At 55.1% G+C, this 22,622-nt stretch overlaps 10 protein-coding genes across 10 annotated transcripts; 6 read left to right on the forward strand and 4 right to left on the reverse strand.

The window, feature by feature from the left end:
• Positions 1–130: 130 nt before the first annotated feature.
• On the forward strand, positions 131–2,218 carry A1O7_00052 (protein phosphatase 2 (formerly 2A), regulatory subunit A; the record flags this gene model as incomplete). The annotated part of the gene is made up of 5 exons (XM_007754094.1): positions 131–193; positions 249–354; positions 407–558; positions 607–1,797; positions 1,853–2,218. The coding sequence occupies 5 exons, from the start codon at positions 131–133 to the stop codon at positions 2,216–2,218; spliced, it is 1,878 nt and encodes a 625-aa protein (XP_007752284.1).
• Positions 2,219–3,020: 802 nt separating this feature from the next.
• On the forward strand, positions 3,021–4,778 carry A1O7_00053 (uncharacterized protein; the record flags this gene model as incomplete). Its single annotated transcript, XM_007754095.1, has 1 exon — positions 3,021–4,778. The coding sequence occupies one exon, from the start codon at positions 3,021–3,023 to the stop codon at positions 4,776–4,778; it is 1,758 nt and encodes a 585-aa protein (XP_007752285.1).
• Positions 4,779–5,623: 845 nt separating this feature from the next.
• A1O7_00054 (uncharacterized protein) lies at positions 5,624–7,124 on the reverse strand (the record flags this gene model as incomplete). Its single annotated transcript, XM_007754096.1, has 3 exons — positions 5,624–5,994; positions 6,174–6,801; positions 6,996–7,124. 3 exons carry the CDS (start codon positions 7,122–7,124, stop codon positions 5,624–5,626), a joined length of 1,128 nt encoding a protein of 375 aa, XP_007752286.1.
• A 795-nt stretch (positions 7,125–7,919) lies between these two features.
• A1O7_00055 (uroporphyrin-III C-methyltransferase/precorrin-2 dehydrogenase/sirohydrochlorin ferrochelatase) lies at positions 7,920–9,713 on the reverse strand (the record flags this gene model as incomplete). Its single annotated transcript, XM_007754097.1, has 1 exon — positions 7,920–9,713. The coding sequence occupies one exon, from the start codon at positions 9,711–9,713 to the stop codon at positions 7,920–7,922; it is 1,794 nt and encodes a 597-aa protein (XP_007752287.1).
• Positions 9,714–10,468: 755 nt separating this feature from the next.
• Positions 10,469–12,196, reverse strand: A1O7_00056 (elongator complex protein 3; the record flags this gene model as incomplete). The annotated part of the gene is made up of 1 exon (XM_007754098.1): positions 10,469–12,196. The coding sequence occupies one exon, from the start codon at positions 12,194–12,196 to the stop codon at positions 10,469–10,471; it is 1,728 nt and encodes a 575-aa protein (XP_007752288.1).
• A 333-nt stretch (positions 12,197–12,529) lies between these two features.
• On the forward strand, positions 12,530–13,659 carry A1O7_00057 (succinyl-CoA ligase [GDP-forming] subunit alpha, mitochondrial; the record flags this gene model as incomplete). Its single annotated transcript, XM_007754099.1, has 3 exons — positions 12,530–12,781; positions 12,812–13,060; positions 13,144–13,659. The coding sequence occupies 3 exons, from the start codon at positions 12,530–12,532 to the stop codon at positions 13,657–13,659; spliced, it is 1,017 nt and encodes a 338-aa protein (XP_007752289.1).
• Positions 13,660–14,004: 345 nt separating this feature from the next.
• A1O7_00058 (uncharacterized protein) lies at positions 14,005–14,349 on the reverse strand (the record flags this gene model as incomplete). The annotated part of the gene is made up of 3 exons (XM_007754100.1): positions 14,005–14,136; positions 14,204–14,261; positions 14,312–14,349. 3 exons carry the CDS (start codon positions 14,347–14,349, stop codon positions 14,005–14,007), a joined length of 228 nt encoding a protein of 75 aa, XP_007752290.1.
• Positions 14,350–15,391: 1,042 nt separating this feature from the next.
• On the forward strand, positions 15,392–17,457 carry A1O7_00059 (uncharacterized protein; the record flags this gene model as incomplete). Its single annotated transcript, XM_007754101.1, has 2 exons — positions 15,392–15,998; positions 16,046–17,457. 2 exons carry the CDS (start codon positions 15,392–15,394, stop codon positions 17,455–17,457), a joined length of 2,019 nt encoding a protein of 672 aa, XP_007752291.1.
• A 1,330-nt stretch (positions 17,458–18,787) lies between these two features.
• On the forward strand, positions 18,788–20,446 carry A1O7_00060 (beta-glucosidase; the record flags this gene model as incomplete). Its single annotated transcript, XM_007754102.1, has 4 exons — positions 18,788–18,855; positions 18,909–19,570; positions 19,621–20,206; positions 20,266–20,446. 4 exons carry the CDS (start codon positions 18,788–18,790, stop codon positions 20,444–20,446), a joined length of 1,497 nt encoding a protein of 498 aa, XP_007752292.1.
• Positions 20,447–20,947: 501 nt separating this feature from the next.
• On the forward strand, positions 20,948–22,446 carry A1O7_00061 (uncharacterized protein; the record flags this gene model as incomplete). The annotated part of the gene is made up of 5 exons (XM_007754103.1): positions 20,948–21,053; positions 21,112–21,121; positions 21,249–21,261; positions 21,874–22,131; positions 22,327–22,446. The coding sequence occupies 5 exons, from the start codon at positions 20,948–20,950 to the stop codon at positions 22,444–22,446; spliced, it is 507 nt and encodes a 168-aa protein (XP_007752293.1).
• Positions 22,447–22,622: the final 176 nt, after the last annotated feature.

Consider the following 22,622-nt stretch of genomic DNA (forward strand, 5'->3'; position numbering starts at 1 on the left):
TACCCGAATCCCTGGGACTGTTCCGTCCAAGACAGAACAGGCCGCGACTCCGTTACCCAAACAACAATTCCGACTTTCGTTTACCCTTGAGGATTGGATGACCTTCTAGACTGCGGAAACTTGACACAAAATGGAGGGTCAAGGCAATGGCGATGAGCTCTATCCCATCGCCGTCCTGATCGACGAGTTGAAGGTATGACCTCGCGATTTGCCGACAGCTGCTTGGACTTTGGCTGATATGCAAACAGCACGACGACGTCCTTCTGCGCCTCAATGCGATCCATCGACTGTCTACGATTGCACTTGCTCTCGGGCCCGAGCGGACGAGAGACGAACTGATACCCTTCCTCGACGGTATAGCGGCTCCGCGCCTCAAAAATGGGATAGCACTGACGCACCACTGTAGACTCGGTTGAAGACGAAGATGAAGTCCTCACAGCACTGGCAGATGAGCTAGGAAACTTCATCGAATACGTAGGAGGTCCCGAATATGGTCACGTGCTCCTTGCGCCGCTGGAGAACCTGGCTGCCATCGAGGAGCCTTTGGTGCGAGACAAGGTATGTAAGACGGTCAGAAGGCATGTGAGGTGAGTCTGACGCGTTTAGGCCGTCGAATCTCTCAACAAGATCTGCGCCGAGCTCTCTGAGCGACAAGTGGAAGAGTACTTCATCCCTCTTACTATCCGCCTCTCGAAAGCCGACTGGTTCACATCCAAGATATCCGCGACTGGTCTCTACGTTGCGCCTTACAAAAAAGCCTCCCAAACATCACAGCAAGGCCTTCGGACTCAGTTCGGCCATCTCGTCCACGATGAGACACCCATGGTGCGCCGACAAGCCGCGAACAACCTGGCGAAGTTCGTCAAGGAGGTTCCAGTCTCTACCGTCATTGATGAGATGATCCCCCTGTTCCAACATCTGGCCAGTGACGATCAAGACAGTGTCCGGTTGCTTACTGTCGAAGTCCTTATCTCGATCGCCGAAGTCATACCCAAGGAGCAGCAGCCCAGCCATGGTGTGTTACTGACTGCGCTAAGAAGTCTATTCGAAGATAAGAGCTGGAGAGTCCGCTACATGGTCGCAGAGAAATTCGAGAAGATCGCGAAAGCCGTGAACGAGGAGGTGGTCACTAGAGACCTGGTTCCAGCCTTCGTCAAGTTGCTCAAGGACAGCGAAGCAGAAGTCAGAACAGCAATCGCTAGCCAGATCCCCGGCTTCTGCGGCCTGCTTGACCGCGAAACCCTTCTTAATGAGATCATGACCAGCATCGAAGATCTTGTCTCCGACCCGAACCAGCACGTCCGCGCTGCTCTAGGAACGCAACTCAGCGGACTGGCTCCGATTCTTGGCAAGGAAGAAACCATCTCACATCTACTTCCAATGTTCCTGCAGATGCTCAAGGATGAGTTCCCCGATGTCAGACTACACATCATCTCCAAACTGGAACTAGTCAACAATGTTATTGGTATTGACCTCCTGTCCCAGTCGCTCCTCCCAGCCATCGTCCAGTTGGCAGAGGACAAGCAATGGCGCGTTCGCCTGGCAATTATCGAATACATACCCCTCCTGGCCAAACAGCTCGGCATGAAATTCTTTGACGAACAGCTAAGTTCATTGTGCATGGGCTGGCTGGGCGATACAGTCTTCTCAATTAGAGATGCGGCGACCCAGAACTTGAAGAAGCTCACCGAAGTGTTCGGCGTGGAATGGGCAAACCGTTCCATCATTCCCAAGGTCACCGCAATGAGTCAGCAGCAGAATTATTTGTACCGCATGACGACTTGTTTTGCCATAACGGTAAGCCAGAGAGCGAATCCAGCTTGCACATAGGACGCTAACGATGTCCACCTAGATTCTCGCGCCTGTCATTACTCTCGACATCATCGCTGACAGCGTTCTCCCGATGATGGACCGCCTCGTCTCTGATCCGATCCCGAATATTCGTTTCAACGTGGCCAAATCGTACGCCGTCCTCATCAACACGCTCCGCCGCTTGCCAGCCGAAGGTACCTTGCAGCAACTCGAACAAAATCCCAGCTCCGCAGCACAACCCAGCCCCAAAGGACAGGAATTGGTTGATGGCCAAATCATGACGAATCTCGAGAAACTGCAGCATGACGAAGATGTTGATGTTCGGTATTTTGCAACTATTGCTGCTGGCGGCACGACGAATGTGTATGCTCAACAGCAAGGCGAGAGGATGGATACCGGACAGTAGTGCGTCCGTCAGGAGGCAAAAGCGGTTGACGTGACCGAGAGGGAGCTGTCGCCCGAGAGTGAATTCCAATTGGTTGACGAGAACGTTGATAAGAACAGGGAGGATGCTTCATCAGCGCTCGTCGGTCCTAGGCAGCACCTTGCGCAGCCGGGTCGTAGCGGCGCAGGGCAGGAGCTGGAGAGAAAGAGCTCTCTATGGGTGTTCCCAATCTTCGGCAGGACAAGGGGGGGGAGTGATACTCATTAGCACTCGCGCTCCGCAGCGCAGGAGTGCGTATGGGATACCAGTGGATGCAATGGCATTGTAAGAAGAACCGGTAGATGGCACCAAATGAAGCGCCCCGATGGATGAGAGAAGTTGCGCCTCATCATTCTTGGACTTGCGAAGCAACTGCGTAAGATAGATGGAAGAAAAGAGCACTGAAGAAACCGAACCATAGATAGGGCGTCTGCTCGAAGTTCTCGATGCCTAGTGCGCTTCCTGTCGTGACATTCACTCTGGTCATGGTTTTGGGAGTGGGTGGGCTGGTCGTGGCCTGGTGGGACTAGGAAGACTTGTCCGCCAACGTTGCATCTGCGTCGCCGTGGACAATTTGGTGGGTCTGGCACGCCTGTTTCACCGTACATTATGTAAGCCGGGGTAATTTCTCCTTTCGGCTGCCTTTCGACGCCTCCAACAATTGTCAGTTGGTTATTTCGAGTTGACCAGGTGGGCGAGCACGCGAGACACCAACGATCTTCGAGGGCTGTGCATGAATCAGAAAGCAAGTCCGCATTGGCAGTCGAGCCATGTCCGAGGAGGCATGCTAAAGTCGCGCAAATTTCTAGCGCTCATCGTCCTGCTGTCCACAGCCGTGTGCACCCTCTTCCTCCTGCGAAGTCCCGAGCAGATCCAGACTCTCGAGGAGTCTGCCTCGTCATTACTACAGGACCACCATGCTCATGAGGAGAATGCGCCGGTCCTCCCAGCAAGCTCCCTGCTTCATCCCATCCACCAGCTAGTGTCGCAAGCCGAGAGCGACTTCCAGACGCTCCGTGTGCGACAGTCGCGGTCTCTCAATGATGCGGTTGCCGAGTATCGCAGGCGGTATAAATTACCCCCACCGCCTCATTTTGACAAATGGTATAATTTCGCAAAGAAACGAGGTGTCGAACTCATCGACGAATATGACACGATATACCATCAGTTACTGCCCTTTTGGGCACTGGAGCCGAAAGTGATCCGGGAGAGGACAAGAGAGGCCGTCGGATTTGACAATGCCTTGATCGCGGTCATGATTCGCAATGGGAAAGTGACCAAGATTGAAGGAGGAGGCGATATGTATGCCTGGCATCGAGAAGCCACACCCATCATGCTGGGAGACTTCATCAAATACCTGCCCGACATGGATTTGGCATTTAACATCCACGACGAACCTCGCGTTGTCATGCAACACGACGATCTCCAGCACCACGTCGAGGTGGCTCAGAGCACAAATATGCCCAAGGCGTACAACGCGCCATCCCTGACGAACGGCTGGTCCCCACGCGCCGACGATTTAGGTGAAGGTATTCGCATTAGAGAATACAAAACCACGCGCTTCAACCGCTTCGCCCATCAACCGACCTGGTCCAATTCGCGGATATCGTGCCCTCCAGACAGCGCGGCGCGGAGCTGTCTCAATGATGAATGCACGGATAACACCACCGCCTACAGCGGCTTGCCGCTCGGGTTCGTCCGCAACGCAACCGCCTTCAGCGACATCTGCAATTCCCCTAGCCTGGAGAAGAGCTTTGGATTCTTCGATCGGCCCAACGCGTTTGATGTCACACACGACTTGTTCCCCATCTTCTCGCAGAGCAAGATCTCCTCGTTCCAGGATATACTGTACCCGAGTCCTTGGTATTTCATGGGGAGAGTGAAATATGAGCCCGACCGAGACATGCCCTGGGAAGAGAAGAACCCGACGATGTACTGGCGAGGCAGCACAACTGGCGGCTTCTCTCGGGATGGCGGATGGAGGAGGCAACACCGGCAGCGCTTTCTGACCCAGATCCAACCCCTCAAAACGGCCCAGATTCTCGAGTTGGATAACAATTCCACGGCAGAGGAGAGTCTTTGGCGCGAGAAGACAGTCTCGATGGCGGATATGGCCAAGTATTTTGACGTCAAGTTCACCTACATTGGGCAGTGTGACCCGGGGGACTGCGATGCTCAGCGCGAATACTTTGGCACGGTGGAGCCGGTCAACATGTTCGATGCACTCGCATCGCGGTATCTGTTGGACATTGACGGCAATGCCTTCTCAGGAAGGTACTACGCATGGCTTTTGAGCAAGAGTCTCGTGTACAAATTGGCCCTGTTCCGCGAGTGGCATGATGAATGGCTTAGAGCGTGGGTTCATTATGTCCCGCTTGGTCTTGTCGGTGACGAGTACGCCGAGTCAGTCAGGTACTTTGACCAAGAGGAGAGTGGCAAGATGGAGGGGAAGAGGATTGCCAACCAAGGCAGGGAGTGGGCGCAGAAGGTTCTCCGGAACGACGATCTCGAGGTGTGGTATTTCAGGTTGTTGCTAGAGTGAGTCACCTCGTTCCCCTGCTACTGTGTGTCTGTTTTGTGCTGACTGATCGAACCGCAGGTATGGCCGTCTCATCGACGATAATCGGTACAATATTGGCTTCGAATTGTGAAGACCTTGGATCCTTAGCATCTTTCTTGCGGCATCTGTACAAAGGACTTCCACATATGCTTCGACGCTGCCTGTCGGGAACCACTTCGTATACCGCTTTGCAGGTCGCTCATCGCCATCCCCGCTTGGTGCGGGTTCGGGTATGGCAGGGGGCGGTGGAAACAGAGGACCGTTGGAACCAGCCGCGAGACCCGGCTCCCGTACATATATCTGTACATATATCTTGGCCACCACTATCTGGGTATATTAGGCGAAGCATGAGAAAACGGGACGGTCCAGATCTACGAAGGTCTGTTGTCCAATACCCACGGGGAAAGATAAAGACGTCGCTTGGTTTGCGCACCAAGAGCAAATTTCACAAGGCAGTGCAGATGACTGAATGTGTGATTCGCCGGCGGAAGGCAGCGTCCGTAATGTATGTATTAGCACACACAGCTCTGATCGGTGTACATTGGTATATGTATGCATACTCCCCGGAACCGGGAGTGGCATGAGCTACCTCTATCAGGCGGGTAGCAACCGGACCGGTGGCGTCTCTCATATACGTACATTCAAGTTGAATGTGCGCTGCGCCATCGTTCGTCTAGTCCCTGACTTTGATGTCCCTGATTTCTATATATCTGACTTCTATGTCGTCCATGGACACGTTCTCGGTTCGAGGGCACGCATTCCTCGGATGCCACGCCCTCAGCATTAGATATACAGAACCCGAATATCGAACGACCCGGATCAATACTCTAATACCCCAACGCCCTCCAGAACCTCCTCCGCAAATTAGACCCAACATCAACCAACACGCCAACCCAGCCCCTCGCGCTGGTGACCAGGTTCGTGACGGCGATGATACGCCTCGTGAACAGATCGCTCTGCTCAAAGTCGTCGGCATAGCAGTCCCAGATCTCCTGGTCATCGGTCTGTAGTTCCGGCAGACCCACGGCCTCGGCATGGTCCTTGGACGTCTTGCTCGCGATGATTAGCGCTCTGCCGATGATGCGTTGGTCCGCGACGAGGCGCGTGCTCGCCTCCACGACGGCCTCGAGACGCGCCATCGCGCCGCCGGCGAGGACGAGCGCGCCCAGCGGACCGAGGATGGGGGTGTCGACGAAATCTGGGAACGCCCAGAAGTTAGCATCGCGTACCACATTACTCTGTACCTCCTTTGCCTCGCTCTGTCTCTTTTCCCGCGTTCAAGTGGCTCTTCCACACTCTCTCTTCCTATCACCCAGCCTCCGTATCTCTCTCTCTCTCTTTCGTGTCGACCAGCGATGGGATAGGTGTGACACGTACATGGATTGATCATATTCACGCGGACCCCCACCGTGAGGGGGCTGGTGATCCTCAGGCTCCGGAACAGGCCGACAACGCCGTGCTTCGCGGCCGTGTACAGCGGCTGGCCCGGCAGACCCGCCAGACCCGCGATGCTGGCCACGAGCAGTAAATGCCTATCCCTCGGTCCTGCGTGCTCGCCCGGCGTGCACTTCTGACTCCCTGGATTGCGCGACAGATACGACAGACCTAGGTGCGCGGTGTACAGCACACCCGTGAGATTCGTCTCATAGGTTCGCAGATTCGGCGGCGGTGGCGCGGCGGGCCCGTCAAGCTGATGTGAGTAGTAGTCCGGCGGTTGCTCGAAAAGCCTTTGTTCGTCGGCGTCGGCGATGCCCGCGTTGGCCATGACCGTGTCGATGCCACCGTGGGGCGAAAGGCGTGCCGCCTCGCGGAAGAAGTGGGCCTGCGAGGACCACGAGGTCACGTCGAGGGGGATGAACTGGTGGTTTTGGCTACCGGTCGATCCTCTCAACTCGGCGATCAGGTCCGTGCCTCGCTCGTGGTTGAGGTCCCCCAGGATGATGTTGGCGCCGTGCGCGGCCCAGTGCCGCGAACATGCTGCGCCGAACCCGGACGCGCCGCCGGTCTAGAGGGGAGGGGACGCGTGGTCAGTACAGTATGGGATTCTGGTTCGAGCGCGAATTACGGCGGAGGAGCATGAAGATGCTGTCATATCATATGCTTTCCTGTAGAGTGAGACTGAGACTGGGCTCCGGCACTGAGGGAGTTCGCCCAGGAGAGGCGGAGGGAGTGGGGGTTCAGGGGTGCTCAGAAACTCACAATAACAATCGTCTTGCCCCGGATGTTGGCGAGGTTGATGGCCTGTCCCACGTCCACGGGTCCAGAGTGGACTACATCCGAGCTATAGGGGGTGAAGCCTCGCTCCCTAGACATAGAGGTTGCTGGCATGTTTTGTAGCGTGGACGATCGTACAGCTTCTGGACTGGTCCGTTGGAGACCCTTGCTCCACACCGAGGTGGTTAAGGACTATAACGGGCGCTGGCAATGGATGTGTACGAGGACCCGCGGCCGACTCATCGAGGTGGCTGCATCTTCGAGTCGAGCTGGGACAACGTTTGGTGTAGGGAGTCTCTCGCTGGAGCTGATGGGGTTGTCAGCCGGGCAATACTGCAGAACGGGCGATCAGCTTAGAGAGGCAATCTCAAAGGCTATATCATGCTGATAGTTAGACAGACTCGGTAGTCACGATTTCTCCTGTGAAAGACAAACAGCGGTCGAGATGGAAGTGGGAAAACATCAGACCGGCCGAAGTTTCCCCTCTGATGTCTTCTCGCTTGCAACGCGGGCGCCATCCATGTTTCGCTTTTCATATGCTGGCCATGTTTTCTAGAAGCTAGAAACTAGCGAGTAGCTACTCTGGAGTCTGGAGACGTGCAGCCAGCGGATCTGAGATGGGACATCGCACTTATGTACAAGTGACGTGCTCAGCGGATCTAAGAGGCAACAGCAGACAGGCAGAACCACGACGTCTGGTGACACGATGTGTGAAAGCAAGTGGATGTACAACCCAAGAGTTGTTGGATGTCGTGATCGACATTGAAGTTCTTCAAGAGCCGCACAGCTAAGGGTTCAAAAGTATAGCAGCAGGCAGGCGCCATGCTCAAGACATTGCCCGGACGCTCTGGGAGTGAACATGCATGCCAGTCTGGAACTTAGTCATGGTAGAGATCCAAAGGACTTCTATTAAGCTGTTATACCAGGATGTGCTATCACAGGATGCAACAAGGGAGGGTGCGAACCCCCTGTCACCTCAGGCTGCCCGTTGACGTCTTTCGTGGGCGATGCTTCCAATTCTTTCAGGACATCGAACTCCGATGGAGTTGATCCGACAGCATCCAACCCTCTGAACCCTTCTTCCACCGACCAGCTCTTCCCGTCGCTAGGTTTGTGCAGTACTTCGCAGGAATGGCCGACAACCAGGAGGCCTGGTGGCCTTGAGCCTTCCGCTTCCACCGCTTGACAGACATGTTCCAGGGTAGACCGAATCACTCTTTGGTCTGGACAACTGGCTCTCTCGATGACCGCGCAGGATGTGCTGGACGGCCACAAAGCACGTCCCGGACCCTCGTGATCTTGCTCTTCGGTCAGACTCTTGACTAGACTGTCCAGCCTATGTAGCGCCATGAGAAACACAACCGTCTTGCTCTTTCGATAAGACGGCGGCTCAGGCGCAGCTCCTTTCCGTCCAGTTCCAGTACAAATAACGACCTGATCAGCGACAGCTCGATGGGTAACTGGAATGTCAGCAAATGTCGCGGCTGAGAGAGCACTTGTAATGCCAGGTATTACCCTGACATCGTACCCTCGCTCTCGGAAGAAAGTCACTTCTTCGGCGCCTCGGCCGTAAAGGTATGGATCACCCTGCTTCAGGCGTAGAACATTTTTGCCTTGTTGCATTGCCTCCAAGGCCAATTCATGCATCTCGTCCTGTGCGGCGTCTGCGTTTCCAGGGAACTTGCGAGCGATGTGAACAGGAGTCCGCCGCGGAATGAGCTCCAAAACCTCGGCGGGGACAAGCTTGTCAGCTAAGATGAAATGGGCGGTTTCTATAGCTGTTTTGGTCGCGATCGTGAGGAGAAATGGATGACCTGGCCCAGACCCAGCCAGAGTTATCGTGCCTCTACGAGGAGGTGGTGGGGGAAGCACTGCTGATGTCGTATCGGAGCCAGGAGCAGGCGTTTGAGCTGTGGTTCGGTACGCTTGCAATATTGCCGCTACATCGGCGTCCGTAATTGCTGCAAGCCGACCGAGGGGCCAGTACTCGCATATCTGTGAGAGCCACCGCATGCGGCGGGTCCGCAAAACAGCCGGATCGCGGTCATCCTCCTTCACCAGTGAGTTAAAGGTATGCTTTTGAGCGGCAGCCTCTTCGTCTTCTGCTTCTCCATCCGGAGTATTTCCATTGAAAGCCACCTGAGACTTATAATCCTCGTGCCATATCTGTCTCCGCACAGTACCCAGCCTTTCCACAGCAGCACCAAATTTCGGCGGCAAAGCCGCTGCAATCTCACGCCGGATGCGGGATGACAACTTGCAGCCATTGCCTGACGTAGTAATCCCAATCTGAAGTGGACCATCGGAGTACGTTGACAGGAGTGTGAACGTGCATAGGTGCGGAGCGTCTACCACGTTGACAGGTATTCTCAGCCGTTTGCAGAGACTGGATATTTCCCCCGTTCGAGGGTCTCTTGCCGGCAGAGTGACAAACACAGCATCAACATATCCATCTACTTCTTCTCTGCCTAATTTCTTGAGATCTGCCTCTTGAAACTCCCTCTGTAGCCACCGCACTCGACCCTGTTCAATTGCGGCGGCGAGAGTGAAATGAACGTCTTCGGACTCGGGAAACACGACGACTGGCCGAGCGCCAACCTCGAGTGACTTGGCGCAACGCGATGCCGCTAGGGGTCCTGAACCAAGAACGAGATGTATCTGGTCAACGCAGTTCTGCGCGGTCAGTAAAGCAGGAGCAACCATTGCCACCGGCCGTGTTGACGGGACGGTTGCGGAGGAGAATCGCTTTTGTGCCCGAGACAGTAGGAAAGGACGCCCTACGCCATAGTAATGCAAAGACAAGAGATACGAAGGAAACAAAGATAACTTATTCCTGAGGAACGTCACATCACATGGTGGACAGCGAGCAGCTTGTGCTCGGAGAAAGATCAACAATCAATTCTCACTGCGCGCGAGGGAAACCGAGAAAAAACTGCAATGACGTGATTTGTTGGAGGCGACTCGCGCCAAGCTTATCGTTATCGCCCGCCACCCAGCGTTGCTGATTTCGGTGTCTGTGGGGCCGCGGAGCCTCGCCCTGCGTGCCACTGATGCCCCAGTCAGGAAAGGCCACGAAGACCCTCCAGCGTCTGTGAGACTCACGGCCACGGTCGCGCTCGATGGACGCCCAGCCTTGCTATCAGTGCTATCCTCCTGTTCGGGACTCCACAGGGACTCTGTACTTTTTCTCCTTGAAAACACCGCGCGAACTCGCCCCTTATCCATGTTCTGTCTAGCTGAGGACTCCGAGCTGTGATGTCCACCTCCGCAAGGCTAGCGACAGGACTGTGGTGGGAGGCGGTGAAATACTTGCGGAGATACCGCCGCGATGTTCAGGTGAGGGAACTGCTAGCGTTCGTGTGGCATGTACTCGCAGTCGGCCTGGAGTTTCGAAAGGTGGGTTGCGGCGCCCAGCATCTTCATCAGGTACAGAGCGTCGATATCTTGCTCCGCGACGGTCAATCTTCCACGTCATCGTCATCAAGGTCGAGCATCTTGCTCATGTACGGGCCATCGAGGGTATAGCCAAGACGCTCGTAGTAGCTTCTCACCCCGACTCCGCTGATGACACTCAGCTTCTCACTTCCATGCTCATCCCGAGCGATTTTCTCGGCTTCCTTCATCAAGAGAGTGCCGTATCCTTGATGCTGGAATTTGCTCTTTTCCCGACCGTGGATGGGCACAGCCAGGCCATATACATGAAGCTCCCGAACGATGCTTGTTGGCTGACTTGTAAGTTCTGGTCGGAAGGTATGTGTCTCCGAACACTTTCGCAGCCGAAGCAAGCCAATGAGAATATCTTGCTTGGGATCCTCATAAGCAAGGAATGTCTCCCAGCCACCGTTGGCCATGTAATCCCGTCTGACAAGCTCAACCTGAGACGGTCGAATCTTGTTTTTGACCTCGTTGATGCCAACCTCTCGGGTTCGCACATCACGACAAGTCGTACCAAAGTCTTTCATTCGCGACAAGGCCAGTTCTCGGAGGTTGCCGTTCTCGACACCAGATGTCACCAACGGCATTGGTATATCGCGTTGAACACGGTATATCCTCGTCCAAGGCGGTACCAGGGCTAATATCCTCGCCACCAGATCTACAAGGGCGTTGGGTGTATAGTTCTTGAATCGTCCAGTGCGCCATAGTTCATAGAGACCAGTACCTCGAATGACGAGGGTGGGATATATCTTCAGCCCATCTGTTCGGAAATCTGGGTTCTCGAAATATTCCTGAAATTGAAAAACATCTCGCTCCATACCTACGTTGGGCAAATCAGGCATCATGTGCGAGACAACCTTGAAGCCAGCGTCTTTGCAGAACTTGAAGGCTTCGACGACTGCTGCTACCGTGTGGCCTCTGTTGGTATCCCGAGCAACATCCTCATACAGTGACTGTACGCCGAGCTCAAGGCGAGTGCAGCCGTATCTTAGCATGTCCGAAAGGTGGTCAATTTGTCCAAAATCCGGCCTCGTCTCGATCGTGATGCCAACACACTTGATGCTCGACATCTCGCCGGCCATGACCGCTTCGTCCACGTTCTCGGTTTGATACCCTGAGAGCGCATTGTGCAACTGAGCAACGAAATTGTCACGGTAGTCCTTGGGCAGCGACATGAAAGTACCTCCCATAATGATGAACTCGACTTTGTCGACGCTGTGGCCAAGCGACTTAATTTGGTCAACTCTTCCACGGGCCTGTTCGAAGGGATCATAACGAGCGCGAATGGCCCGCATCGAGGTTGGTTCATATCCTGTGTAAGACTGCGTCGAATACTCGAAGTCGGAGTCTGGACCGCCGGGACAGTAGACACAAGCATGGCCCGTCCAAGCGATGTGGGGGCATCTGTGAGGCTTCGACATGACAGCAACCACCGCAATCCCTGAGGCTGTTCTTACCGGTTTCGCGATAAGTTTCGGCATAAGGTGCTTCTTGTACTCTGGCGGCACTGCAGCAAGAATAGCTGTCAGAGGTGGTTGAGTGCTCAACCTATGCTTCTTCGCAACATCACCTCGCAGTCGATTGAGGTTGACATCTTTCTTTGGTTTCGCTTCATCAAGGCTTGCCTCGTACTCTTGCACGAGGACACGTGCAATGTCATTACAGGCTTGCATGAAGCGAACATTTTCTGGGGCGAGTTTTTCATTCTTGCCCAGCTTGACTTTGGTACGGATTATTGTTTCGGTCGCCATCGTTAGGCGAAGCTGTCAAGCTGTATCTTCAGAGCCACAGTCCGAGATGGTGATAAATGCAAAACACCGGTAAGGGAGCCGCGAGAGATTATGTCTAGGAGGACATAAGGGTACCCAGCAGCATAAATTTCGCGTCAATATTCGAACTGCGCGTACCGGCGTCTATGCCCGACCGGAGCTCGCTAACTCCTGCCGAGCTTCAGGTGCGATGGCGCAGCCCGAAGCTGAATCGGGAGAGCAGCTCAATTGACAACTTCCACGCCGGCCTGACTTTACGAGCATTCAGTAGCTCTCCCTTGATTTGAGTTTGTCTTCGTGAATGGTCTTGCTGAGATGCAAGCTCTCAAGACCTGCGCTCCCCGGGCGCTGCGATCTGCCTCCTCGCGGAGCTATGCTACAGTGTCGTCGGCCTCGCCCTACGCCCAGACTCGGAACAACCTGAGAATCAATGCGGACACGAAACTACTCTTCCAGGGCTTTACGGGCAAGCAGGGCACATTCCATGCTCAGCAGGCGATTGAGTATGGCACCAAAGTCGTGGGAGGAACAAATCCCAAGAGCGAGTTCTATCACATGCCTGACGAGGTTGAGCTGGGATACTGATTGCGAACAGAGGCTGGCTCTCAGCACCTCAACCTTCCCGTCTTCAAGAATGTTTCAGACGGCGTGAAGGAAACTGGCGCCACAGCCAGTGTGATCTTCGTCCCCCCTCCGTTAGCCGCAGCCGGAATCATGGAAGCTATGGAAGCCGAGATACCTCTTGTGGTCTGCATTACTGAAGGCATTCCCCAACACGACATGCTCAGAGTCACCGATGCACTGAAGACACAAAGCAAGACACGTCTTGTGGGCCCCAACTGTCCTGTAAGCGCCCAATCCTATACCGAGGACTTCTCGTCTGGTTGAATGGCGCAGCTTACTGACCGGCTCTGCTCGTGACATAACAGGGTATCATCGCCCCCGGACAATGCAAGATCGGCATCATGCCTGGATTCATTCACAAGCGAGGACGAGTCGGCATTGTTTCGAGATCAGGCACCTTGACATACGAAGCTGTCAACCAAACAACACAAGCAGGTCTTGGCCAGTCTTTGGTCGTGGGTATCGGCGGTGACCCCTTCAGCGGCACTAACTTCATTGACTGCTTGAATGTGTTCATGGAGGACGACGAAACGGAAGGAATCATCATGATTGGCGAAATCGGAGGCAGCGCCGAAGAGGACGCTGCAGAATTCTTGAAGAGCGAGAACAAGAAGAACAAACCCGCAGTCAGCTTTATTGCTGGCATCAGTGCTCCCCCCGGAAGACGTATGGGCCATGCTGGTGCCATTGTAAGCGGCGGCAAGGGCGGTGCAGAGTCCAAGATTTCTGCATTGGAGTCCGCTGGTGTGGTCGTGGAACGGAGTCCAGCGATGTTGGGCAAGTCGTTGCATGCACAGTTTGTGAGCCGAGACCTCCTGTGAGGCAGGGCGGGGCGGCATCAGTTCTTAGGCGGTGCAGGTCAAGTTCCGCACGAGCGACAGTTGATTGTATTCCTGATACCTCGAATGATGTATGTGACAACATTCTACACGCCTGAGCTTCTGATATAAACATTGGCATTACAATTCTGTGCATCGTTGTCTGTCTCTCTGGAGCGATCTTTTTGATCACTCGATTGTTATAACCATTGACACGCCTGTTTCCTGCTGATTTATTCCCCGTTCTAAGCAGTTCGTCGTGGCTACAGCGAGATAGCGCCCCGTCGACTCGCCCGGACGTGCAACCAAGCTTGGAAACCGCAAAAAGCAAGAAAAGCCTGCGCTTGATTAGGACGAAGATGAGCCCGGATAGGCGAATCGACTCACCGCGTAGACCGCAACAGCTATGAATACTGAGGCTGCGACTGCTGCGTTATCTTCCGGATCCTCTTCCATTCCCATCATTTGGTGGTGGTTCCTCTGTGCATTTCATGTCAGCTTCAGGTCCACCTCGTAGTCCTAGCCATGTATAGGACAGGTCTCGTACCGCGAACAGGCTCCCGATGATGGAGAGGATGACAATGGCGAAGACTGACAGCACCGTGCTATCAAAGTGTTAGCGAGGCCATGCCAATCTTGAAGGGGTGAAACTCACCAGCTCCATGCGTTGAAGGCGGATACGACGGGCTTCATCTTGACGAGGTTCGCCGCGGGCACCCGCTGTGCTGTGTCTTGATCTCTCCCCTTGTACGTGACTTTGTGCGTGTTCTCTCGAGGAGCTTTTGAGGTCTACCTGCCTCGGCCAAACGTTGTCCCCCAATATTTGGAGCGTGCGGACGCCAACCGTACTTGTTCGATGGTGGACAGTGCTTCCTCGGAACGCGGCAACTTAATGTCCCTTAGCTCGGGCAAAGGACGATGTGGACAAGATATCTCTGGTCAGGATCGTGGATGTGACAGGGAATCGAGCCTTGATTAGACCGTTGATCACCTAGACAGACATCATCCCCACTATGAGAGTTTGACGTGCATGAAGACTCGTTGCAGATGACCACTGAGAATTGCAGCTCTTCCGTTGGGGAATAGGCAAAGTCTGTCAACGGAGGCAATCCAGCAGTGCGGCTTCGCTCCACCGTACACGTGAAGTATCTTACGAGGTAGACCAAGCAACGCCACCAGCAGTACTCCGTACATGATTTTGATTCCGACAGCGTATCAGACCAAGTGAGGAAGCTGTCGTGGGAATCTATCTAGGTCGCTTTGGATGATCTCGCTGCATTGTGCTCGAACGGGGGACATTACATCTTGTGGCTACGGTGAGGTGTAAGCCCACACTGCATTATTCAGGCTGTCGGACCGAACTCGTTCTGGCCACGAGGTCTGCCGCTTCAGGGCCCTGCCACCGCCTGCCAACGCGCTGCCCAACTCGTCCGCTTTCAACCTTGGGTGGTTCTTCGTGGCACCACTGCACATGACGTTGGCATCTGACCTCAGTTTCATTTTATTTAACCGTCACCTTGACTTACGACCTCCATTAATTCCCGCTTTCTACACCGTCTGTTCATACCCTCCTTGAAACTGCTTGTTCGATGCCTCCGCTGCGACAATTGTGAGAGCTGCTTTCCGCCCCGACCAGCTGCCCCTATTCGATCATTACTGTTCTCACCTAAGCTCTCCTTGGAGTTTCAACGGAACATAGACACAGGGCCCTAGAGGTCTCCCAGTACGGCTCTTCATGAGTCGCAGCGATCAGCATGGCGGCAGAGATGAGCGCTCTCCGCTTATACGCCGCGCCCACAAAAATGACGACATTGGTGAACGGGCTATGAGAGGCAAAGGGCAGAATGCCGGGGAACCATATCAACCGGAAGACGATTATTTCGGCCACACATCCTCGGATGCCATCGACCTCGAAGATTCAGAAAGTGTCGAGAGTAAAAGTTCTCTGTACCTCATCCTCCTCACAGTATGCATTGGTGGTCTGCAGATCGTCTGGTCCGTTGAGCTTTCCAATGGGTCCCCATACCTGCTCTCCCTGGGCATGAGCAAGGCTCTGCTCGCATTCGTGTGGCTGGCTGGTCCATTGACGGGGGTGCTCGTACAGCCGTACGTCGGCATCAAGAGTGACCGCTGCAGAATCTCGTGGGGCAAGAGAAAGCCTTTCATGCTTGCTGGTACGCTGGGCACTATTGGGGCTTCTATGATTCTCGCATACGCAAAAGACATCGTCAGAGTCGTTGGACGATTTGACACGGACGCGCCATATGTGGGCGGTTACAAGGTCGGGACCATCATACTTGCTACAGTTATGATGTGGTGTTTGGATTTCTCGATCAATACAGGTTAGTCCGCCATCCTTGCGACCAGAATGTGGACTGACCATTCGCAGTACAAGCAGCAATACGTGCATTTATCGTGGATAATGCTCCGTCCCATCAACAAGAATCAGCCAATGCATGGGCATCCCGAATGAATGGTCTCGGCAACGTTCTAGGCTACCTCTTTGGCTACCTGAACCTGCCTCGATATTTCCACTTTTTCGGAAACACGCAATTCAAGGTCCTGGTTGTGCTCGCATCGATTGCATTGAGCTCGACTGTCTTAATCAGCATTCTTTCCATCAAAGAGCGGAACCCACAGCTTGATCCCCCATCGAGAGACACCGAAGAAGGGGGAATACTTGCATTCTTCAGACAGGTCTTCAGTTCTATGCGCCGACTGCCGCCTCAGATCCGCAAGGTCTGCGAGATACAGTTCTTTCACTGGATTGGCTGGTTTCCCTTCCTCTTCTACATTACAACTTGGATTGGTCAGCTATACGTCAACCCTCATCTGAAGCCTGGTATGTCTGATACAGAAGTCGAACGCCTTTGGGGGGAAGCAACCCGCATTGGGACACTGGCACTTCTCGTCTATGCAGTTGTGTCTTTCATGGCCAACATTATCCTGCCGTTCTTGGTAGTGCCAAGCTACAAGGCGCAAGACTCGGATTCGGACACAGATAGTTTACCGCCGCCACCGATGACGCCAATCACGCCAGTCACTCCAGTCGGTGCGAGGACCCCCGCAACACCGTGGGGCGACCGACCTCCAATGAGTCGGTCTGGAACCAGCCAGTGGAAGCCGGGCCATCGCCCGCGGAATCTCAGCCGGTCTCAGACCAGTCTGTCAATCAACAGACCCCTCAATACCCCAGGCCTGACGCGGTTGCACACCACTCCGGGCTTGGCCCGGCTGAACCGGAGTGAAAGGTCAGAAACCGCATCCAAGTGGTTGACTATGGTCCAGATCCCGGGGCTGACACTACGCCGAGCGTGGCTCCTTGCGCAACTTCTCTTCGCTGGGTGTATGTGGAGTACGCTGTTCATATCTACCCCTCTGGGAGGGTCAGTCATGGTTGCCCTGGTGGGGATTTCTTGGTCGTTGTCGCTGTGGGCACCATTCGCGTTGATATCCGGGGAAATTGCGAAGCGTGAGGAGCGACGGCGAAAGAAGCGACGGGCGAGAATTGCCAATGGACAAGATGCGGACGAGGCCGACGACAAGGAAAAGGATGAAGAAGATCAAGCCGGGATCATCCTGGGTCTCCACAATGTTGCACTCAGCGCGCCTCAAGTGCTAGCGACGTTGATGAGCAGTGTTATCTTCAAGCTACTCCAGAAACCGCGGAATGAGCCTGGTGATACTAGTGTAGGGTGGACCCTGCGCGTTGGCGGCCTTGCCGTGTTGGTGGCGGTTTTCATAACTTCGCGGATGAAGGAGCCCGGCGACGAGACCGAGGACGAGGTCATATCCCCATGATGTCGCTGCTGAGGTGCACCTTGTTGCTACCGTATGGAGTATACGCCGTCTACGAGGAGCCGGACCAATCAATATCTGTTCTATGGAGCAGGGAAATCATGTGGCAGATCGAAGATCAGCATGGGATTTAGCATCACGCTTGGGAATATGGCGGAGTACCGGGAAGAATGAGCACGGCATAACGACTCTGCACAGCACATTTTGTGACCGACGGCGTGGACTTGAGGAAAGGCAAGGAAAAGTACAATGCATCAGGACTTTTGCAAGGAAATGCTTCGGCGCAATGATTTCATTAGATAGCGTACTCTTGCCCTCTTGCAGCCTCCTGTTCTGCCGTCCCATGCAAGGCTTCATGTGACAATGTTTTAGCTGCTCGGCATCCTGAAGCATGGCTCCATCGACCCATCGAGCAGATGCAGTCTCGGTCATGCGCAGGATTCTGCTGTCCATGCCCTTTTGATTCCAGAGGCAGACGCCATCATAGCAGACGAGGCCGGTGCGGTGTCAGGACCATCAAGACGTGTCTGCGGCCCATGTCGGACAAGACGCTGTCGGCATGAAGTTGCTGGCCTCGACATGTGAACGTGCTTGCTGAGATGATATACCTGTTGAGATCTCCAAGCGGGGCAATGGTAATGTGCAGACACGGACCGGACCCAACATTCAAGCCATCAAGATACTGTCGCTTACTGACCACACGTCCAGCAGAACGTGGTATGCTGCCCGAAATCAGCAGGAGCACAAGGCGGGACCGGCTCACGCAAAGACAGTACCCGTCCCGAGCATGTCCCTCCCCGTAACCTCCAGTCAGCCCGACGTGCTGAGAGCCAAGTGTGGTTGAGTTCGACATGCAGCCCATAGCCCATGGGTGGCAAGACACGACAAGCTCGACAACCTGGAGGAACCGAAGAGCAACCGTGTGGATGAGTCTGGCTGGGCATCTGGAATCGGCTGGCTACAGGCTGTTAGGCTAAACGTCGGCGTCCAAGCGGGCGAAGGTCACGGCACGGGGGAGGGATGGGCAGGATAGGCAGCATATCGCCCGGCCAGCGTCAGTCCGCAACCAATCCGGTAGAATGTGGCCTCCACCGATCATCGAACTGTCCAGGGCGCAAATCCCACCTGGATAAATCGTGGCAGTTACAGAATCGAAATGGTACAAATACACGGCCTGCTCGGCCTGGCAAGGAGGCTGTCTTCTCTCTGTACTCGTCCAACCTCAGCACGGGCGCCAACACATTAGTCCTGTGCAACGTCTCGCCGCTTACACCTCTCTGCGTATATCTCAAACAAGCAGAGTCGTCTGCTCGCAGCAAGGTTCACTACCAACATGGTCAAAGACCTGGCACCCAAGGCGGCCCTGCCGGCGGACTTTCTCTGGGGCTTCGCGACAGCAGCGTGTGTACATCGCCTCCCACATATACGAATGCCTACTGACGCGGAGTTTTCAGCTATCAGATCGAGGGTGGAGCCACAGCAGACGGCCGGGGACCTTCGATATGGGATACCTTCTGCAAGACGCCCGGCAAGATCGCCGACGGTAGCTCCGGTGACGTGGCTTGCGATTCATATCACCGCACGGCTCAGGACATCGCCCTCCTGAAGCAGACCGGCGCCAAGGCATATCGATTCTCCATCTCGTGGTCCCGGGTCATCCCCAAAGGCGGGCGCAATGATCCCATCAACCAGGCCGGGCTCGACTACTATGTCAAATTCGTCGACGACCTTGTTGATGCCGGCATCGTGCCTTTCGTGACTCTGTTCCACTGGGATCTCCCTGACGAGCTCGACAAGCGGTACGGCGGGTTTCTGAACAAGGAGGAGTTTGTCGCCGACTATGCCAACTACGCGCGCGTCATGTTCGAGGCCCTGCCCAAAGTCAAGCACTGGATCACCTTCAACGAACCGTTCTGCAGTGCCGTGCTCGGCTACAACGTCGGTGTCTTTGCCCCAGGTCGTTCCAGTGACCGCAAGAGAAGCCCGGCTGGCGACAGTTCCACGGAGCCGTGGATTGTCGGCCACTCTATCCTGATAGCACACGCGCACGCAGTCCAAATCTACCGCGACGAGTTCAAGCCTCGAGACCACGGCGAGATTGGCATCACGTTGAACGGTATTCCCCCCTTTCCTTCGTAAAGTCGACAAGACTAACGCCAAGTGCAGGAGACTGGACCGAGCCGTGGGATCCCGAAGACGAACAGGACCGGATAGCCTGCGATCGCAAGATCGAGTTCGCCATCAGCTGGTTCGCCGACCCGGTCTACTTTGGCCACTACCCGGAATCGATGGTCAAGCAACTGGGCGACCGGCTGCCCCGATTCACCGCCGACGAGAGCGAGTTGGTCAAGGGCTCGAACGACTTCTACGGCATGAACCACTACTGTGCCAACTACATCCGCCACAAGGACGGGCCTGCCGACCCGAACGACACGGCCGGCAACCTGGACGTGCTGATGGAAGACAAGTACGGCAACAGCATCGGGCCCGAGACCCAGTCGCCCTGGCTGCGCCCGCACGCGCCGGGGTTCCGCAAGCTGATGAAGTGGCTGAGCGACCGGTACGGCCGGCCCAAGATCTACGTCACGGAGAACGGCACCAGTCTCAAGGGTGAGAATGACTTGTCCATGGAGGATATCCTCGAAGACGACTTCCGATGCGAGTACTTCCGCAGCTACATCACGAGCATGGCCGAGGCCGTGGCCGAGGATGGATGCGACTGCCGTGGGTACATGGCTTGGAGTCTGATGGAGTAAGTGATATGCACCCAGTGGCGTGCGTGCAGTCGTGCTGACGGTTTGTGCCACACAGTAACTTCGAATGGGCCGAGGGCTACGAGACCCGGTTCGGCGTTACATATGTCGACTACAACAACGACCAGAAGAGATACCCGAAGAAGAGCGCCGTAGAGATGAAGAAGATCTTTGACCAGTATATCGGCAAGCTCGAGAAGCTGAACGGGCAGCCCGAGGTCAATGGCCATGCTGAGTGAATGGACATGTTCAGGCGAATGGCCGTGTTGAGGTGAACGGCCGTGCTGAAGTCAACAAGGCATAGTCGTAGGCGGCGATGGAGTCCTTGGAGTACGAGGTTCGACGGGTTGTTTGGATAGCACCATAGCATTGGATATGAATACGAACATGACGGCCGTGACTGAATGAAAGTACCTAGACGGCATCGCAGTAGAAGCCGTATCGCCGTCGACTCGAGTGCCTGTTCCATATTCGTATCGTTTTCCCAGGCCAGCATTCCATCCAGGTACTGTAGCTGGCCTCGGCCTCGGCCTTCATTGGTGTTCGAGGCCTTGGGGGTCCCGGTACATAACTTACGCTATGCCACACACAGTCATGCCACGTCCTCGAAACCCATTCCCACGTCCCGCTGCCTTGATAGAGAGCGCTCCCCCATGATCACTATTCCCTACGTCCCCGAGTGACAACAGCCAGAAGTGTGTATCACAGCCCGCGCCCAGTGCAGTGCCCTGTCATCCAGCATGGAAACCCCAACCGTGCCGATCAACTTTGTCCCCGCGAAGTCGGGCGAGACGTTCAAGCTGGGCACCATCACCATCCGGATCATGGAGGACGGGTCAAGGACAGGTGCGTAGGGCCTTTTGTACAGGATTGTGCGTGGGAAGCAGCACGCTGACGCTGACAGGAATCAGACAGTAAGTCGACCACTTGCTTGTTTTGCGCATGACGCTGCAAGACGCCTGTGAAGAGCCCTCGACAATATACCATATCAGAGGGCCACATCGTGTCATACCGTCTCATGCTAACTGTTCTGTTCTGAAGACCGCATAGGGAGGTAAGTCTCCAGACCGAGGAGGCTCAAAGGGGGGCGAGAGAGTCGAATCTGAGTTCCCAGCTCTCACGCTCAGCTCCCCGCTGTTGAGAGCATTCGTCTTCCCTGTGTGAGGGAGTCGGTGTCCATGGGGGATCGATCATGGACATATACTTACATAGCCCGCGCCTCGTTGTACAGTGCCGAGTTCACCGTCCCGCCTCATACTTCAGGGTAAGGCCATCTATATACCCAAGGACATATCTACGTACATACCCCATACCTACCTACCTACCTCTCTACCTGCCTAGCCTGAGGCAGTAGAGGACCGCACATATCTACATACATGTTTCCACCTCCTCAAGACAGGACGCAGCCGAGCCCGAGATGCGAACGGACATGGAGACTAACAACCGCTTGCCTACTCAAGACCCCCGCCCCATTGGCACGAGATGGTAAGTCACCCGCAACCACCTGCCCCCTTACCCTATCCACACTGTACAATATGCGGGACATACTGTACCATATACCACCGCAGCCCCGAATTCCACCACACCCACTCCCTCCCCTTATAACAGTCCGCATCGACATCACCACTCCCTCGCTATGCTAAGAGCCCACGAATGACAACCATAGCACGACGAAACGTTCCTAGTAACCCAAGGCACCCTCCGCTTCCACGCCCTGAACGGCACGACCGTCGACGCCCACCAAGGCGACTACGTGACCGTCCCGCCCCGGGCACCGCACACGTTCAGTAATCCCTACGACGCCGAGGCGAAATTCTTCAACACGTACACTCCGGCGTTTTATATCAACTACTTCCGCATGCTGGGCAAGATGAGCGAGGAGGGGAAGCCCATGAACCCCGAGGCGAATAGGAGGGCTATGGCGGTGAGTGATTACAGGTGTTGCGTGGTGTGTGGTGTGTGGTGTGTGTTGTGTGTTGCGTGTTGCGTGTTGCGTGTTGTGCTGCGGTTCTTCCTGCATCCATGCTTCCTGCGTTCTTCCCTATGATGTTGGCCTCATGTTCTTCCGTGAAACACGCACGCGCACACGCACACACAAGCTAACGGTGGGGGCCCGTAGTATTTCGCCACGATCGGCGTCGCGGACGACGAGATGCAGATGGATAGACAGCAGTTTTATGGTGGGACAGACACCACAGATGCGGCGGCGCGGCAAGGGGAGGCCGGGGCCAAGAAATGATGGTGATGCCCTGGGCGGTCTATGGACTGTGGGGCTCCTGCCTATGGTGCATAGGTACAGCTAGCATCTAGACGGTGTACGAAGGGAGAGGCGTTGAGAGAGAGGCGTTGAGAGAGAGGCGTTGAGAGAGAGGCGTTGAGAGAGAGGCGTTGAGAGAGAGGCGTTGAGAGAGAGGC

The sequence above is a fragment of the Cladophialophora yegresii genome (assembly GCF_000585515.1).
Source record: "Cladophialophora yegresii CBS 114405 chromosome Unknown aczIN-supercont1.1, whole genome shotgun sequence".
Taxonomy (NCBI): Eukaryota; Fungi; Ascomycota; class Eurotiomycetes; order Chaetothyriales; family Herpotrichiellaceae; genus Cladophialophora; species Cladophialophora yegresii.